This window comes from Melanaphis sacchari, unplaced genomic scaffold, assembly GCF_002803265.2.
Source record: "Melanaphis sacchari strain LSU unplaced genomic scaffold, SCAv2.0 Contig7_pilon_pilon, whole genome shotgun sequence".
Taxonomy (NCBI): domain Eukaryota; kingdom Metazoa; phylum Arthropoda; class Insecta; order Hemiptera; family Aphididae; genus Melanaphis; species Melanaphis sacchari.
This window is the reverse complement of record NW_020271560.1, coordinates 1,077,112-1,097,720: the sequence shown is the minus strand read 5'-3', so window position 1 is coordinate 1,097,720 and position 20,609 is coordinate 1,077,112. Positions and strand designations below refer to the sequence as shown.

Sequence of the window (20,609 nt, the reverse complement as noted above, 5' to 3'; positions counted from 1 at the left end):
AAAAAACATAATTCATAATAAAAAAAAGGTAGACAAATGAGTGCGCTTTGCTGTATATTCGGTGCCGAGTGGGTTACTATTCTGAGTGTGTTAAATTTGAATTCAATGATATATCATTGTATACAAAAAACGATTCTAAGTTAAGCAAAGACGATCTGATAGGCTAATAGCTTATACCATTAAGTATATTTTATACATAGCTATTGAAATAATTTATTTTACTTTTAGTATTTTGGTAGGTTGATAAAATGTTTTCCAAAAATATTGCATTTATTATGATATTAGGATCTATTTAATTAATAAAATAATATATTATATGTATATTGTATACTGTTAGTAGTAAGTAACAATAAAAAACGTTGTTTATCCTCTGATACAGTGTAACAGTGACAGATCAATACCACATAGAGGAATATGAGAAAGTTTATATGTTAATTATATATTATAAAACATTTAGTTATGTTGAGTACAATTTAATATATTTTTTATTTATACTTAAAATGTTATTGGTATCAATGATTTAATAGTCTTTTATACTATTGTTTTCTTCATAATATAATAAAACTGATATACATTAATTCTACTATCATATTTTAATGTAAAAAAAAAAAAAAAAACAATAGTAATTCACTTTTTTTTATGTATATCTTGTATATTAGGAAATCTAGAGAATACTTTTAAACACAATTTTAACGACAGACTTGTTGAAAACTGCATTTTTATACACCTGGAATTTTATTGATTTAAGTGAAAATCCAAAACAGCAAGTTATTAGTTTTCTCTTATTTTATTTTTTATTTTTAGAAAAAAAAATAGTACATTCCAATATTGTAAATGTAAGTGTTATTTCTGGCTTGCATTGATATGGGTAAGCCTAAAAGAATAAATAATGCTGAAGAGGAGATTTGCGAGAATTGTATCAATTTTAAAATTAAATTTGAAAGTAATAAAACATTCGTTGTTTGATTTTAAATAACAACATTGAGTAGGGTTTTTCATTCTATTATTCGCGAACATTAGCAGTGAAAATTTAATGCTTTTTCAGTATATAATAGTAAAATGCTTAAAATTTGTTTTACATAATAAATATTAATTTAAATAGTGGTCCACCGTAAAACATACAATTTGAATGATTTTAAATAGAATAGATTCTATTCAATAAAAGATAGGTATTACATTTGATTGAAAATAAAATATGGTGACTTTGTTTTATAGCCATCTTAAAAAATAATAAATTTGAATTAAAACCGTTATCTGTAATTTTTAATATTTTTTAGTTATTAACATAACTATTATTATCAAGTCATATTAAAATAATGCATTATAAGCTAATGTTTCAATAACTTAAATAAAAACATCGTATTTATAGTCATATTATATTGTATTGATATGTTGATGTGATATAATTTATATTGCCAAAATTGAGTGGATTTTATTTTTGGGATGTTTTAAAACTATATTTTGTGTAAAATTATATGAATTAAAAAAAAATTTAAAACTTAGATTTTTTCTAATAAGTGAGCGTTTTTCATATTTGGTATTTGGGTATATAATTATGCATATCGTATTATATGAATTCATAAAATATTATATTTTTACTGTGTAATTATAAAATTTTACTAAATAATAATAATAATAATAAATAATAAAATTAAGTTTTAATTATATTATAAGTAAATATAAACAAGTATAAAATTTAAATATTTATAAAATTACAAGGCGTTGAAAGAAACAACTAATTTTAGTGATGAGTCATCACTGATGACTATTATTTATTTATTTTTTTGTGGGGTTAATCAATTTTTTTTCTAAAACTATATCTAACATAATTTTTATATATAAAGTTCGTGGGAGGTATAGCCAACTTCCTACTTTTCTATTGTAAAATTTAAAAATAATATGCTTCGTACTCAAAAATTAATTTGTTTCCAATAGATAAATTGGTTTTATTGTATAAAAACCGTAGCCAAAAACTTAAAAAAAAAAAAAAAAACACTTTTAGATAAATTTATTATTTTAAACTTAAAATATTACGTATTATTATTATTATTTGATTATATTCTTGTATTTCCAAAAAAATTATTTGGAAAATGCATTGACTTGTCTATTACGTGTAGGTTAATATTAAATCATCAAGAGTTATTGACTTTTTTGCTTGAATAAAAACAATCTACGTACGCAACGACACAAATTTCATTGACAGTGATTTAATTTCTTCTCAAAATAATTCTTTATATGTTTTCACTGAGGCTTAGTTACGAATAGTATTGTTTTTATTGTTTTGTATTTTATAATATACAGTATACACTATGCATGCAGTATAGTTATGTATAAAAAAAAAATACACACTTCTTTACTTAAATTCGTACTTTGCAGACGTCTTATCGAATTCTAACAACAATAAACTATATTCATGCTATTTCAATGTGTCATGAAAACTAAAATTCCTCATTTTTTCTAAAATTCTTGTTAGTTCGTGTGTTCTAATAGTCAATATTTATCAATAATTATCTATATTTTAAGTATAATATTTTGTATTGTGTAATGGGCTGCTAGATGAGTATATGTTTAAATAAAAAAAATTAATTCTTGGCGGGATTTAGATCGTTTGTAGTTCTGTAAGTACGTTTATATAATATTAAATTTGTTAAAAATATTTATAATCAATGTTATTAGTTTTTTTTTTCAAATTAGAAATTTTTAATTTTTTGTTGAAAAAATTGGCTTTTAAGTAAGCAAACAGCAAATGATAATTAAGTAAATATGTTATGTAAATTTATTGACCATATAATTATTTATTAAAACATTGGTATACAAATACAATTTAATAAAAACGAAAGCTAGTATTACTTAATGGTTTCTTTTATTGAGAAGTATTTCGCTGCTAACATTTATATTCATTAACCACAAGTATTCTTATACCCTATCCTTAGGTAAAAATTGTATATTTATTTTAAAAACTTAATTAAATTAAGTAATACAATTTATTTTTAAAATGAATGTGATTTTAAAATAAATTAATAAGTCTTTTAATTTTACTGTTACCCGTAATTGCTTTTTTATAAAATTGTATCACCTTCCCGGCTCGGCTAAGGCGTTGGATATTATTATATAATATTATGAATATAAATTGTTTAGATGTGAAGTATAGTTTTTGATTAATGTAAGTTTGTTTTTTTTTCAGATATATGATTAAATATATAAACTTTTTAATAATTTAACAAATAACGTAATTTTTTTAATGCATGTGCATCAACATTGATTTTGTATTTTAGCTAGACAAAGATAATGTTAAGTTTATAACATTATTATATTTTATTCATTAATAAATATTTAAAAAAATAAAAGTCATAAATATTTGATCGCTAATGTATCAGGTCTTTAGCGTTTTTTTTATCTCTTAAACAATATTAGGCAATACATATGTATGGGTATTTTTCGGTCTGATAATTTAAAAATGGTTATTTTGTAAAGATATTCGTAGCATAATAATAATTTTTCTTCATATTTTATTGTTATGTTTAAATACATTTATCATACCGACTTATCTGTTTATTGTCGCAGTTACAATATAAATAATGCTGTTAGTATATTTTTCACTTTTAAAGTAAATTATATTAATTTAATTTTATACAATCTAGTATCTTATAATTATAGGGTTTAGGGTATATTAATGTATTTTAAATTAAATTACAAAATCAACAAATAATTTTAAAGTAAACAAAATCGACGGACTTAAAAAATTATGATAATATTAATCTAATTTTTTGATAAGATTTTAATATTATCCAACGATAAGTTATATTGTAATATTGTATTTGTTTTAAGGACTATTTAATGTTGCTCAATATTTTGTGTTTGAATTCTGTGTACAATAATGAGGGTTAGAAATATACATATGTCTTGTATGTGTAATAATGTAACAGGTATATTATAATCTATGACGGCTTATAAATTATGACGGTTCCTGGCGCAATTTACGATGTTTTGACATATTATTGGTACGCACGACCCTCGCACTATTGGCTTGGGCACCTATGTGATATATAGCTTTTATTTTCTCCAAGTTCAAGCAAAACAACGTTGAAACATATACGTAATATGGAAAAAAATTCCTCTTATTATTTGAACAACACGGCTTGCGTTTACAATTTATAGTGGGGTTTTGCTGTTTCGGAGCAATTTACAGCGCTCGGAGGAATATGGTTTATAGTAGTGGACTATTATAAATAACAAAACAAAAGTACGTTTTCAACGATCATCAACATTTTTGTTCGTGGTGATTTTTTTTTTTTTTTTTTTGTTTTGTGGTGTGACTATAGTACAATTTATAGTATGACGACGGTTTGTTGATTTGTTGACACCGAGATTGTTGACATACCACCATAATGTATTGCCCGTCAACCGCGATCAGCCTGTTTAATATTGACGCGTTTCGATGTAAAATACAAATTGATGGTTTTTTGTAACTCTATCGCTATTATAGTAAACTTGATGCTGTAGTATCACAATGGTATTTATCTAATAAATTGTTAAATATTTGAAATTTAAATAGAATAGTAATATGTAGTAATGTTAAAATTAAATGTTACCTCCTTATAGAACTATATCAATAATATCGTAAAATGTTTATTACGTAAAATGATTTTTATTGACTCTAGTTTACGATTACCTGCTTTAGAACTTGATTTTGGTGTATTAACATATTTTATTTGTATTATAATTTAACTACACAATAGCATGTATAAAAACTTACCTATTGAGTGTGATTGTGACTAGTGTAAAGACTGATGATGCGACTGTCCAGTAAGCAACGAAATTAGATACCATGCAAAGTTCCAAACCAAAAGCCCAATCAGAGTTGAGCATATAAATAAAGTTTGGTAGACAATTGAGCGCAGCCATAAACAAATCGGAGATACTTAGACTGACCATGTAACAATTAGTAACAGTTCGCATTCGTCTGTGAGCTGAAAAATTAATTATACTTTTTGTTTATAAAAATAAAATACATTTTTTAACATAATAACACAAGTTAAAAAAAAAAAAAATGTAATAATTTTATATTGACATAATTTATATTATGTTATTATAGCTTAATGATTTCTGAATTAATCCAATTATAATGATGATCAAAAATAATATTTAAGTAAATTTATATGACTATTTATAGTTATCTACATTAAGAGTACTACCACAAATTATAAGGAATAATGTTGATCTATTATTTAATTTAAATTAATTTATGTTTAAATCAGAATAGAACATTATTTTGGTTTCTATAAATGTCTACAAGTTTTATTTATGTCATATTTCATTGGCGATGATGAATTATTGTCTTAAACCGGGGTTTTCCAACATCTCACACCTGTAGATTTATGCTTATCGATGTACACTTATTTTTATCATGTGACCACATTATGATCAACGTACAATAACGGTAAGTATCGTGATAACCGATTTGGTCGGTATTTATTAAATTATCTTTTAGAGAGTTATGACGACGATGTCATACAAATTGACAAGCCCGTGAATCGTAATATATTAGTAGATTAAATTTTGTGAAAAAAACGTATAAAAAGCACATATTATATTTAGCTATATATGGACATATATGTAACATAAAAACAAAAAATTATATTGCTTATTAGTACTTGAATATGATACATTAATATTTTGTACACCAGTGTGAAATGATCTTAATAATGTGATCCAAACGTGGTTGATTACAAGCTAGGTAACAATTTATTAGCGTGTTGACATAATACAAATTTACAGTAGTATGTATTAGATAATAAAAGTAATGGTAGATGGAATAGTTGTAATATGTTTATTGGAAGCGAAACATTTAATTTGGATAATTTCCAAGAGAACTTCGATTTTACAGTTCAGTATGGGGTCATAATATATGTAACGACCGGATGATAAATTCCCACAAATATCAACAAACCGGGTACTATTACTTATTAGTTACATACGTTGCAGTTGTACATTTAATGTTTTTTTTGTCAGAAATAATTTATGTATATATTTAAAATAGTAATCACACGTTATAGTAATATATTTCAAATATTATGTTTATTGTTTGATTGCTTGTTGTTGAATAATGGATTCAACCTAACTAAACACTATATTGAAGTCTAAATTTTCCATTTTTCTTAGTTTTTATTATTGTATTAAATGATAATTAAATGATAATGAAAAAATAATCAATAAAATATGTAATTAATAATAAATACGATACTATTCTATTTTTTTTTTTTTTATTATACCTATAATATTAGCGTATTTTAGTTTCTATATTATTTGTTGGCATGATAAGATCATTAGATAAAAATAATTATATTAAACAATGATGCACTAGTTTAAAAGAAAATAAATAATAATAAATGATTTTCTTTTACTCAATTTCCAAGTTTAATTTACTGTTGTATGTCATTCAATGAGGTGACACGCTGAGAATATTACAATTTTTATCATACAAAATTCATAAATATTTTTATCTTAGTATTCGTATCAATTTTATCATTATATTTGGGTTTGCGGTGTTTGTATTTGAATGATTTGTGCGTACTTTAATGATTTAAACATCGACGATATCGGCTTTGTTAATTTTTGAAATAATCAAGACCCCGTACTGCAGACAGTATAAAATAAATTGACACGTCAACTACTGATTGCCACATCTATTGAATGAAACCTATTGGTTATGATATCGCGACAGCGTAAAGCTTATAATCTGCATAAAATATATAATTATTTAAGCACTTAGAGTATTTAGACAGTTATATTTCATATTGTTGCAGGTAGATAATATTACGTTTCCACTTCCCATCAATATCAGATGATCGGCTATAGACCTAATCATTCATACCAAAACATTAATAGCAATTTGATTACTATATTATTTTTCACAGATTTTTATATAGAACTAGATGGTGAATTTCTGCTATCAGTTGAATCCTGGTTTTTTGGTTGGCATTATATGGTAAATTGTAATTATGTTGTATTGTATTCTATCATTTCTAAACCTGTTTAAAAATAATAAAAATATTTTTTACAAGTCATTTTATATTTATTATCATATTTTACCATTAAAAACGATGTTATTCTTAATACATTTTATATAATAAATGTAATGTTTTACCAACCAACAAAATGACGGAAATTGCTACGAGAGCTTCACTGATAATAATATAAATAATATAGGAGTACTTATCTAGTTAGAACAAAAGTCTGTGTTACTTTTATACTTATTTGAACTTTGAAAACGATAAAATTATATCAATACTGAGAAAATATCATTATTGTACGTTTTACGCCTAAAAACTTGAAATATAAAACTTTATCGGCTATTTACACTTAAATAGTAATTAAATAAATCAATCTAACATAATCCAGTGAAAATATTTATTTTTTTATTGAATATTTTTTTAAAACAACATATTACTTTATTAGATAATTATCTATATAATTAATTATAGGTAGGGGAAGATGAGGTAGAATTTTACTACTAATAACTTCTAAGTACAATAATTGTACCAACCAACAAAAATTTAATTAAATTATTCAATTTTATTGTATTTTAAATATAGTTATATTATTTATGTATCGTGTATTAAGAAATTATCTATAACATGATAAAAATCTAATTTTTTGAGAATACCTATTCAATAATATTCAATAATACGATTTTACTTTGTAGGTAGTGAGATTATACATATAAAAATATGCAATAGCTGATGATATGAATATGCGCTATTGTGTAAATGAATACAATTCTATTTCAGTGAAATACAATTTCATTGTGTTTAGAGTATGATTGTATTTTCATTTTACATCTCTAAAATTTTCCAGAAATTACTTAAATTGATGTGGTTGAACAAACACTAGTTACTAATACTCTCAAAGACTAAAAATACAGTATCTGAAATCAAAAAAACTTGATACTAAGGAAAAGGGTCTTGCAGTATTGGAGACAAATTTTATCTATTGAACACGATCACATGTTGTATATAGTGTAGGGTGGTCATTCGTCCAGGATTTTTCGGGATGTTACTGGTTTAGAAACCATGTTCTGGCGTTCCTAACAAAGTTTCTTGGGACATTGATTTATATCAGTTTTGGACTATTGTATATTTGCATAGTTAAGCATGTCCCGGAATTTAAAATCGTTTTTAAAATTTTTAGTTACTTAGTTATTGCCGTTATCGGTTTAATTAAAAAAAAAAATCTAATTGTAAATATTAATTATCAATTGTTATAATAACAATATTTGATAACGAATGTTGGAACGTATGACAATGACAGTAATAATCGCATTCTAAATTTAACCAACCTACTCTTTTTAACTTTTGAGTATATTAATTTACATTCAGGAAAAACCATGTTATGATTTTTGAATTTCAATAACTACAATTACGAAAGGTAATATAAATATTAATTTAATATCATGTACAGTTTATTAGTTTATAGTCTATACCATCAGTATTTAGTACGCATTTATTTGCCGATATTACGGGTCGTTCGCGAGTGTCAAATCTACTAACAGTTTTGTACGTATTTATACTTTATAGTGTCGTAATTTTATTTAGTTAATTTTTTTACGTAATGAGTACGCTTTCCAAAATACTATAATTTTAATGAAAAGTTTTAAAATTATTTCCCATTAATTAAAAAACTTAAACCTATTATGTACAGTGTAAAACTTGCCATTAATATTTTTATTACTATATAATATAAGAATTTATAATTTTTATGTCCAGGATTTCTTAAAATTTTATCTGGCCACTTTAATATAGTTAAAAAACGAACGACTCAAAACAAAATTCCGCGTAAAATAATGAAAATCTGTACATCAGAGTTTTTTTTTTTAAATGACGGAACGTATAAAATGTATTGAACGTATTCGGAAAAATTGAGTGAATATAAACTAACATTAATTTACATAGTTACATATATAATATATTATGCTTGGAAATCTTATATTTTTATCAGATGAAATGTAGTATTCAAAATTTAGACATAGTTTGGGGAAAAGGGGCTGTAACAAATAATTTAGCACTCGGAATGTTGTTTTTAAATTGTTTGACTGAGCTCCTCTAATTTTTCCCAATTCAAGTATTGCTTAGAATTATAATAGAATAGGCAGCTTTAATTACAATTGATTAATTTTCATGAAATAAAAATTATGTATTATAGATAAACTAAAAATTACAGTATGTTGATGAATTAATAAATATCAAGAATTAAATTTTAGAGAAGGCATGTATAGATCTTTAAATGTTTGTATTAATTGTTGTATTTTAATATTCTTAATTATAGCTAAAATATACTGCTAAAAAAAAAGTTATTTAAAGTTTGAATTTTAATTTATTTCTAATAGATATTCATAATAAAACATTATTATTTATTCATTTTTCCTTTCTTTCTTTCTTTTTTTTTTATTATTATTATTCATTATTGTCTAATAACTGAAATTTAATTTATATATTGCCATATGAGTAGTGCCATGCGATTTAGTAACTAGTAAGTTGAGAGTTTTCAAGTTTATGTGAATAGATAGATCAATAAAATGAAGATGAAAAGAAAAACCTGATACATATAAATTAACACTGTTACATAGTTAATAACTATGGAATAATTTATATTATACATAAAATTGATTAATTTAAATTTAATATTATTTCGATAAATATAAATACATTATATGTTTGATAGTTTTACATGTGCAAAATCGAAGTTTAAAATTTTTGTAATCCTTAACAATAAGTTCTACTCATTTAAAAAAAGGTATGAACAAATTATACATATAATTATTAGACATTAAGCATTTAATGAAACTAAAATAAATAATTCATGCAGAGTTTTCATTAATTTCTATTGAGATTAATTACTGTTATAGAATTACGTGCTTGAAAATATTTGTTTAGGAATTTCATCAACTGTACATATTTTTATGTTTAAAACATTAAATACCTAAAATGCACTGTGGATAATTGCTTTATGTATTTTATAATTTAAGGCTTAATACATTTTTAGTAATTTTCTTTTTAAATTATACTAGTTAAACCAATAATAATAATAAAAATTAGTTTTAATTTTTGAATGTTTTGTCTATCGAAGAATCCTTTAATACTCAATAAATCAAATTATTTATGCACATGCTTTAAGAGCTGATATGAACAAGTTAATATACTACATACATATATATAACTATACAATATGTACTAAAAAAAATAAAAATGCTCTTTATAAAATATTTCTAAGAAATAAATATTTTATAAATTGAAAGTGTTTTATTGGAGAAGTTCCAGATTTGATAGTATAAAATATGTTTTTTAATGCATTAATAATATTATAGCTTGTAGTTGGTTATAGTACAATTTAATATTTGATTGGATAATTAAATAACTTATTATTTGATTTAAATATGAAATAAAAAAGTAAAAACGACTGAAAAGAAGTAATTGATTTAATTTATTTGTTAGCCAAATTTTTAATCTAACTTATTGTTTCAGAATATTCTAACTACTAATTATTTTGGTATTATAAGCTTTTTAGTAACAAAATATTCAGCGAAATGTGATAAGCTACAAATTCAGTTTTATTCAGACATTTATCGACATTGAATTTTGATAATACATAATTTAGGAAGTTATATTTTGAGCATCGGTCAATAAGATCAGGTTTAGTTACTTATATTTAGTTAAAAAAAAAATAATAATAATAATAATAATGTAAGCAGCGAAAAATAGTTGTTTGTTTAATTTTTAAATTCAAAGAGAATAATATGATTTAATTAAAAATAATTATAAAATATATGTTTACAAATATTATGAAAGTAGATAAATATGTAATAATATTGCGGAGTGCATATAAAATGACAGAGTATAAACTTGTTTTAATGAGAAAACTTGTTTTTATAAACAATATTCCTTAAACATTCCTTAAAGTGCTTAGATTATTTACGCACTTTTTTTTTTGTTAAAATATAATTTTTTTATTTGAGTGTAATGAATAAAGTTTTGTAAGTTACCTACATTATTATTAAATTTTAATCATCTTAATATTTTAGAAAAATTAATAAATAAGAATTTATAAGTTGTACTAGACGTGAGTTAAACAAAATGTTGAGTATTAAGTGTTTAAATTATTGAGTTCATAGATATTAAACTATGTTTCAATTTCACATTTTATTTAAGTTTTAAAGAACATTGTATGTTTTATATTATATTTCACAAAATATTGAGTGTAAGCATCGAATTTTTAAAATAACACATGTTTACATAATTATTCTCTGAGATTAGGATGTTTAACGTTTAATTTTTTTAGTTTATGTTTAAGTTAAAAATAAATATATATTTTATTTATTTTTAATTTATAAGAGAAAATAAGTACTTTTTAATTTTAGATTTTGTAAAAGTATAATAAAACGGAAGTTGTAAAAATAAATTTATACAATTCTCTTATAAATAAATAATATTGTTATTTTAAATAATTATTAAAATTTGAATTTTTGAATACTTGTAGTTTTTAAACATTTAATTTATTGACTGGATAATTTAAAATAATAGTTATAATATAAAACAATAAATTGACAGAGGAAGCATTATTGGTATATTTATCCTGGTTTTCAAATTCAAATAACAATTTATTTACGATAAATTATTAAAAATTTTAATTTTTTAAGAATCTTGTGACCATTGAATGAGAAAATAATATAGTCATCAATAGTTACATAAATCAAAAAAAAAAAAAAAAAAATAAAAAAAATATTAAATAAGCCAGATTTTTAAAAAAATGCTTTACATTAATAAGACATCTTTAGGTGTAATTAAGGGAAGGGGACTTAGGTTTGATCGTAATTAGATTTTTGTAATATGAAATTAAGACGTTGATAATTTATTTTAAGTAGTATGATTAATAATTGTAATTCTTATTTTATATTTATTAATTAATATGTAAAGTAAAAATTCGTTATTACTTATTTATTTATGAATATTGAGTGTGGAGGTGATTTAGGAAGAATTGTTCATTAAGTAATTTATATATAAAAAAGGAGAGCTTCTTTGCCCCTCTCCTACACATACATTTTTCATTAAAATTGCATCCTTGATTTCGAAGTATCATAATATTGTTATGTAATATTAGAGATATACCATTCAAAAAAAATTGTTTGTTAATGATTTTATTTGATAAATATTATATAAAGGCTTATATCAAAATAAGAAATGGATTTGATATCAATCATTTTAAGCTAAGTCAGATATTATATTTAATTTAATTAATTTAATATTTTTATTTTATTTATATAAGTTAACGCTAATCGGTTTTCACAATAATAGTAATAAAGATAATTAATAAAGTAAATCATTAGAATGATTTAACAATGGTGAAAATAAGACAAAGAGCCTATAGGTACGAATTTGTCATTAAATATACAAATCGTATACGCGCATTATTCTAGAGGGGGGCATTGATGGTAAAGTTAGAACGGCCTGTCAATATGTAAAATATGCCCTGAAATTAAGTGTTGCTAGAAACGCGGATGGTAAGTCTTTCTAACAAGCGAGAGTCGTCGTTTTGCTTATTTAATAATCTTAAAATAAAACAGTCATAAAGGGTCTGACATCTAGACGATAGTGATTCAAGGCTGAGAACTTTATTTGTATTATCAAATCATGGGATGGATGAATTATACTTAAACGGATACCAGTATAATTCAGAAATCTGTTCTGCACTTTATTATATTTTAGTATACATCAACTACGGCGTATGAAGACCAGACAATAGCAGCATTCTCTGAAACCGAATATACTAATGCACAATAAAACACAAAGAGACATTTAGGAAAATTGAAACTCGTGGAATGTCATATAAAAAACCAAACACACGATGGCTTTACTTACGATTTGATCGATTTGGGGACGGGAATCTAAAGATGGAACAAAAATATATTTATTGGTTGAAGCCTTATTAAATAATTAGAATTATGAGTTTATAAGGTTAGTTTATGTCATTGAAAAATATTATTGGTTGCGTATATATTTATTATTATATTATCATACTTTCAAAAATTTATTTTTTAGAACACCATTTAATAATTATTAATTCTATGGATATTTATATTACATATTATTTTTTTGAAAATATATTTAGTGTATTTTTTGTAAAATTTAAATAACTCATAACATTTATTTTCAGTATTTATTCTAAGAATTTATTTTAATATAGGCTGATTAAGAGTTAGCACAAGTATGTTTTTATTATTTTAAAACATAACTATCGGTTTTAACTATTTTATTAGAAGGTATTTGTAAATTTAAATAATATTATTTATTTATTAAACGCTTTTGATATTATGTTAAATACTAAAATAACATAATTTTATATTTATCATTACATTACTTTTTAATAATTATTTTCCATAAAAATGTAATTTATATTACTGATGAGATTTAAATAATTTTATTTTATATCTAATTCAAATAATTTTAAATATTTAAATATTTATAATGTAAGTGTATGTATGTGCATTGTGCAATTTAAAAAATAATCATAATACTAAAAATAGTTTCTCCATATGCTTTTATTATTAATTATTTTTTTTTTTATATACAATGTTTAGCATTCTAAGAAAATGCATTTGTAAGAAAAATTCATCTTTAAGTTATTAATATAGTTATATAAATAATTTATCATAATAAATATTATGTAAACTCAATTTTGACGATCCATTATGTTTAGTGCTATAATTTGAGTAGAATTTAGTATTCACATTTCACGGACAATAATATCTTAAGTGTTGTTTCCTATAGGTACGGTTGTTATCATAATATACTGTTCTATTACATAGTGGTATTTTCCATATTGCCACTAAACTAACTAGGTAACACGTTCAGACCTGAAAATCTTAAAAAAATGTATTGTTTAAATTTGAATCTATAAATTCTTACATATTATTTTAATTTCTTCTATACTTTTTTCAAAAATTTTTTAGATAACATTTTTAAAGTTATCTTAAATTTAAAAGATACACTTTCTGGTTATTTAGTTAATTTAAATATTTATGAACATTAAGCTCTCTAGCGAAACAATTTTAAATTAAATATTTGGACTAAACATGAAATGTATTATTTTAGTTTAATATACTTATTTTTCATAAAGGACTAAACCACTTAAGTGTCTAAAGAATTAAATATAAATTTATGTAAGTTCCTAATTTAGTACCTAGATTAAATAAAAACAATAGATATTTTAAAAAGGTTTTTAAAATTTCATTGTAGATACACATTAATATATTTTAGATTTTTCTAATTATTTCATATTTTAAATTTTATTATGAACTTTTTTTAAAAAACTTTTCTTGAAATCGTGTAATTATTGATGTATTTATGTTGCAGGACAATAAATAATAATAAAGTATATTTATGAATGCAGAGATCGATACGGCATTGAAATGTAGAGCCTTTAAATAGATTTTAATCGATGTGTTTAAAATATTATAAAGTCAGTCGTTTAGTTAGTAAAAAATGATCGGCCGAGCACACACGCGAATATGTATATTACAAAAGCTATTCAGATAAAACAAAAGGCTTTTTCACGTTAGTTAACCTTTGCTATTATAGATATGGTGTATTTTTTCTTGTTACGGCCAACACGACTCAATAAAAGATTCAAAAAAAAAAAAAAAAAATTAAAAACCACCCGTTGTTATGTATGTATATTTTCTACTGGATAAAAACACATTTAAAAGATTAAAATCCTTGACTTCGCCTGTTTACATTTAGAAAACGATACCACAGTTAATTTTCCACCCCCCATATTGTGATATTATTTACGATTATTATAATATAATACGAATCAATGAATTAATGTACTAATAACGTGTTGTAGTGATTAGTGAATGACTGGGTATGACTTTGATTTACGTGACTGAGGCCAAAATCAAACCAATGTCCGAACAATACATAAAAACCACACAAATACTTAATTCAGATGATTATCATTTTGATATAAGGCATCAGATTGACGTAGGTTGTTGATTATATCAGCCGCTATTTTAATAGCTAGGTACCAAAGTTGTGAATTAAAACATTAATTATCGATTTAAATAATAAAAAAATGTGTACTTTTTCTATCATACAGTTTTTTATGCTAAAATTATAATATAAAAAATGTATAGGTATTATATTTTTTTTTCTTCAAATTAATTAACTCGTGCATTGTTTTATGAAAAAATTATATTTAGATATTAATTGCATGTATTACATAATTATTATATTGTAGAAATTATAAAAAATATTAGTAGAAGAATCGTAATTAATGATAAAATATGTTCAAAGGAGGTTGTAATTTTTTTTAATTAGATATTAGAAAAGTTTTATATAGGTTAAAAGCTACCAAAGACTTGTTTAATTTTGATTTTCTGTACTGAAGTTTTCAAACTTATTTTTAGACATTGTTATTTGTATGCATTTATACACCGAAAATTATAACTTTAACGCCTTTTTAAACTGTGCACTATTTTAATTTTTAATATACATATACAGTGTCACTAACTAATTTCAAGATTTTACTATGGCAAAAGATAATATGAATATATGCATGATATATTGTGCTGTGTTACTCAAAAATGGGAAATACAAAGGACATTATAAATTCAATAAGTTAAAACTATTATTTACTTGCTGCGGATTGGATGTACTATAAAATTTAATCATATATTTACATTTTACAGCAATTTATTTTAAAATAATTATTAATTAGAATAACTTTTAATAATAGGTATTTTTTTGTATGATTTATCATGAATGTAGTTTTTAGACAACAAGATGACTTGTATTAGTTGTATTGATGTATTAACTATGTTTGATATATTTTGATTATAATATGTACTGGTATATAATACTCGTGTATTTAAATTCCTATTTAATAATATGATACTATTTTTACTTTAAAAATAAATTTAAATATTTTATGAAATATATATCTATAACAGTATTAACATTGTTGAGTAACATAAGTTTTTGATTTTGCAAACTCGAGTTATTTTTTATAATATTATTACTTTATTTTTATTACTATTATTGAATATGTTTATTCTTAATGATAATATACTGAGAAATAAATAATTATATTTTATGTTAGGAATTTAAAAACAATAAGTTATAAAAAATCGATATTCTTTTATAAGTATGTATAATTACTTAGTATTTAATTGTGTATTATTTACATATTAATAAAATATTTCTTTTATAGAGTAAATCGACCATCTTAATTTTAATCTTGAAAAAATAGAATAACATATATCATAATAGTTTCTTCGTTTAAAAATCACGTAGGAAGTTGAAATTCTACGTTGGACGTAAATGGATCGTATTTACATATATTTAAATATATAATGATTTATTTAACTGCGTTACATAAGTTTTAAATAAACGATTCTTTATTCAAGATTCTACACTATGCTATAGAAATGTAAGAAATTCCTTATTTGAATTATCCACGAATATTCACTTGGTCAAATAAATTTTTTTTTTATAAAAACTACTAATTTTAAATAATTTTTAATATTAATTGAATAAAAAAATTAATTTAGGTAAAATTTAAAAATAAAAATTATCTGCTGAAAACACAGAAAGATGTAGAGATATGGATATAAAAGAATGGTCGAGTACCAGGGATACTACGATCGCGGATAAGGTATACATACCTAATAATATAAGGCTGAAAGTTCGATAATACAAATTCCTTCCTTTCTCTTTATTATAAATCGTATCGAATTACTATTATTATTAAGTTCCATTTAGACATTCATAAGCGGATTTTATATGAATCTCTTCTCCTCTCTTTATGAACAGCTCATATTATGTCAATCGTTCTTCCTTATATATAACACTTACAATACAACGGTCTTTCATTCAACACAATAATTGTGATTATATCGGCTTAATTTTTGACTGTATTTTCCTTTATTAAGATATCGGTATTAATTTTCATTATACTCCATCATTAAACTTTGTGCATCATATAAATGTCACCGTTAGTAAATCTTTAAGAGTCTTGGAATTTATTAAACGCAATACAAAAACTGCTGCTGACTGTTCGTTTTTTTTCGGACATAATACTTCGCACGTTAGTACATTTAATATTAGAATATGGATTATGACATTTTTATTTGGTTAAAGATGTACTCATACTCGAGCGTGTTTAAAAAATATTTCTTCTTACGTTGTCTATATTATCTAGATAGTATACCCTATACATGTATGTATTTCTTAATATATAGTGCATTGGATTAACCAGTGCTACTATCTTGTCAGAAAAATGCTGACAAGCACGTTATTATACATTTGCTCCTAATAGGCACCATGGCACCATAGATAACTCAGATCTCATCTATAACAAAAGTTTTCGTATATCTTTTTTCTCTCCAGAATTCGCATCCTTCTCTATAAACCAACCTACAATACCTCCTATGGACATAACCATTCCTTACTTAGAATATTTCGTAATTTAAAAAGCATTTTTTTTTTAAATTTTAATTTATAAATAAATGAATTACCTAGTTATAAATTACTATAGAATATTACAATATTACCATTTAATTCATATTGAATTGCCCTTGTAATTTGTTCAGTGTTAATGTGTATTGTGTATTATTTATTACTATTACTGGAAACTAAACTTCATTTATAAGTCTGAAATTGCTGATTGGTGTTTAAAAATAAATAAAAATAGTTGTCCGTTGTTCACTTCTCCTTTTAAATGGCACTTATTATACTTGTACCTATTATCTATGATAATATTATTTAAACCACAAAATACCGGTTATTATGTAGTATGATAGATATCGCTCTTTAAAGTTTATTAGGAGTGAACCGTTTAGAATAGGTCCCTTTTCAGATTCTCGATAAGCCAAATGTGAATAATCCGAAATTCTCGACAATTCTAATGAAAACAAATTCCCCTAGAAATGCCATAATACTTGAACGCTCAGATCGAATAAATAACTAGAATTGTATTTTCGTCCCTTTGCAATTTAAACTATGAATAATTCAATGCATGTAAATTAATATTAAAAAATATGTCATGGTATTAGTCTAATAAACTATTTTGAAATGTACAAAATAATGAGTTGCTATTACAAATACAAGATTATGAGAATGGGAGTACCAAGATATATTTTAGTGATATACCCAATGAAAATTTTACAAAGAGAAAATGGTAAATGCTGAGTAATCGTTGTGGGTAGACACATATGTGATAAGCGTGTTATAATTTATTAAATATGCAAACTATTATTATTTTATTATTAAACCTTCCAAATTTAAGTTGAAATAGTAAATTAAAATATTTTTTATACAGCATTAAGTTTCTAAATAATAAGTATTAACAAAACTAACTTTTTTTTTTAGTAGGATTAGTATTGAAAATATCTATCTAAATAATACGAAATTAAAATTATACCTAATGTTGTTAATTTTGGTACAATTAATTCTGAATCACAATTTTGAAGTATTCAAAAAGTTCTAAAATTATTTTAAGTTATTATAATTTAGGTAACAATAATACCTTTTACAAAGAATTAAAATAAAAATATAACGTGTAACTATTAGATATATTTGTTATATTAATGAATAAATGTAGTACTATTGCCTACACATTATGTTGTTTTTTATGTTATAGAAATTATAGACAATTTTTAAAACTAGTAATTGTATTTCAAAAATTACTATTAAAATTGCAATACTTAAAATCAGTATTTATAAAATATTTTGAGTTGTTATATAGCTTAATGTTTACTTCGTATAAATATTTAAAAAATAAATGTAGTTATTTTAAAATTATCATAATTTCGCTACATTTAGTAATGAACAGTTATAGAATAAAATGTTTGATTTTAGAACGTATAAAAATGACAAATGTTAATAAGTTAATCAAAAATAAATATAAATTAATAAGTTTATTTTACTTAAAATTAGATTCCCTATAGATATTTCAGATACTTCATATTTCCTATATATTTTGTATTTTTTTAAAAGTTTTTTTCATTATTATTTCTTTAAGTACAAGTTGTCCTTCTAATGTCAAACCTAAATATCATATTCGTAAGTAGATTTTATTATTTTAATTGTTATGTAGAAATTAAAAAAAACAAATGAAATGAGATAAGATGAAATTAAAAAAATTATTTTCAATAAAATATGTTGATTATTTAATGATTAAATAAAAAAAAAAAGATATCTTATTGATTGTATCATTTTTATTTATATAACCAAAAAATTACAAGAAAGTCAATCGCATGCTTTATTGTCTACATATCTATTTATAACTTAATTAAAAAACCGCTTATTGTATCCTTTTTTTTGTACTTACCTATATAAAAGTCTCGTATATGAACAACATAGATTAATTTTTGAATAATATTTTGGTTTTTAAACAATAAATAATCTATTGATGAAAAGTTCTAAACAATTAATTATTACTATATTTATAAACAATTTTTTAATAAGGTTTCAAATGTATTTAATATTTTGTAGCTTAAATTCCATTATTTTAAAATTAATTATCACGTTGAAATTTAAAAGATTTGTGTTTGTAAAAACTAAAATTATTAAAAAAATATGTTTTTAACATAATATATATATATTCATTACTATAGATTGCTTTAAGAAATAAATATTAAAAACGGCAAGCAAGTAGGTACCACTCTGTTGTACATTTGGTGTCAAGTGGATTACTATTATAGGCATGTTAAAACCTGTCCTATCTGCTGAGAATTTACCAAGTGGAGGAAACCAACCAAATGGATTATATAGAAGACATTAAATATGCTATTTAGGCTAAGAACTAGAGTAAAAGTAAAACACAAACAAACATAATGAAAAGGGGATATCAGAAAAAACCGGACATACTATGCGAATGTGGCTAAGACCAATCGGATGACCACTTATTACAGTGCACCCTGGGTGCCAGAATGCACGACTGACGACTTGGCTTTAGCCAACAAAAAAACAATATCAATTGCCACTCACTGACTAAAACAAAATATCTAAACATTTATTTTATATCTTATATTCATATTTTAACCTAATTATTTTTAAATTAATTTATGTAGTTATTTATTAATGTAATAGCATATAGCCTCAGCACCAGACACGATAAGAAGAAGATGGATATGTTAAACTTGAATTCAATAATATATTATTGTATCTACATAAGAGTGGAAACAGACTGTTCAGTATATAATATCACTAAGTATTCTTCGTGATATGTTTTGATATGTTAAAAAAAAAAAAAAATAAAAAAAAAAAAATGAAAAATAGACATCATTGTAAAATCAATCATCGCTCCGCATAGAATATAAAATAGATGTGGACTATATATTCTGGAGAAATATATACATTTAGAATAATATAATAACATATAGTGTATTGGAGTATGTATTAACTTTTAGCATCAAATGCCAGTAAATACAACTGAACGTAGCATAAATAAATAGTAAATTTGAAACGATTACGATATTTTGAAGATATTCATTGTTAAAAGCTTTATCTGATAACTAATTAATGATGAAATACCGATTATATTTCTCTTTGTAG

At 23.0% G+C, this 20,609-nt stretch overlaps 1 protein-coding gene across 2 annotated transcripts in view; it reads right to left on the bottom strand.

Annotated features, from left to right (window-relative positions):
* Positions 1-20,609, bottom strand: part of LOC112601758 (tachykinin-like peptides receptor 86C) — a 123,507-nt gene that overhangs the window by 25,178 nt on the left and 77,720 nt on the right. For both annotated transcript variants that reach the window (XM_025349531.1, XM_025349533.1), the window contains one exon: positions 4,757-4,970. In XM_025349531.1, coding sequence (XP_025205316.1) covers positions 4,757-4,970 — 214 coding nt within the window. The remainder of the gene's footprint in view (positions 1-4,756; positions 4,971-20,609) is intronic.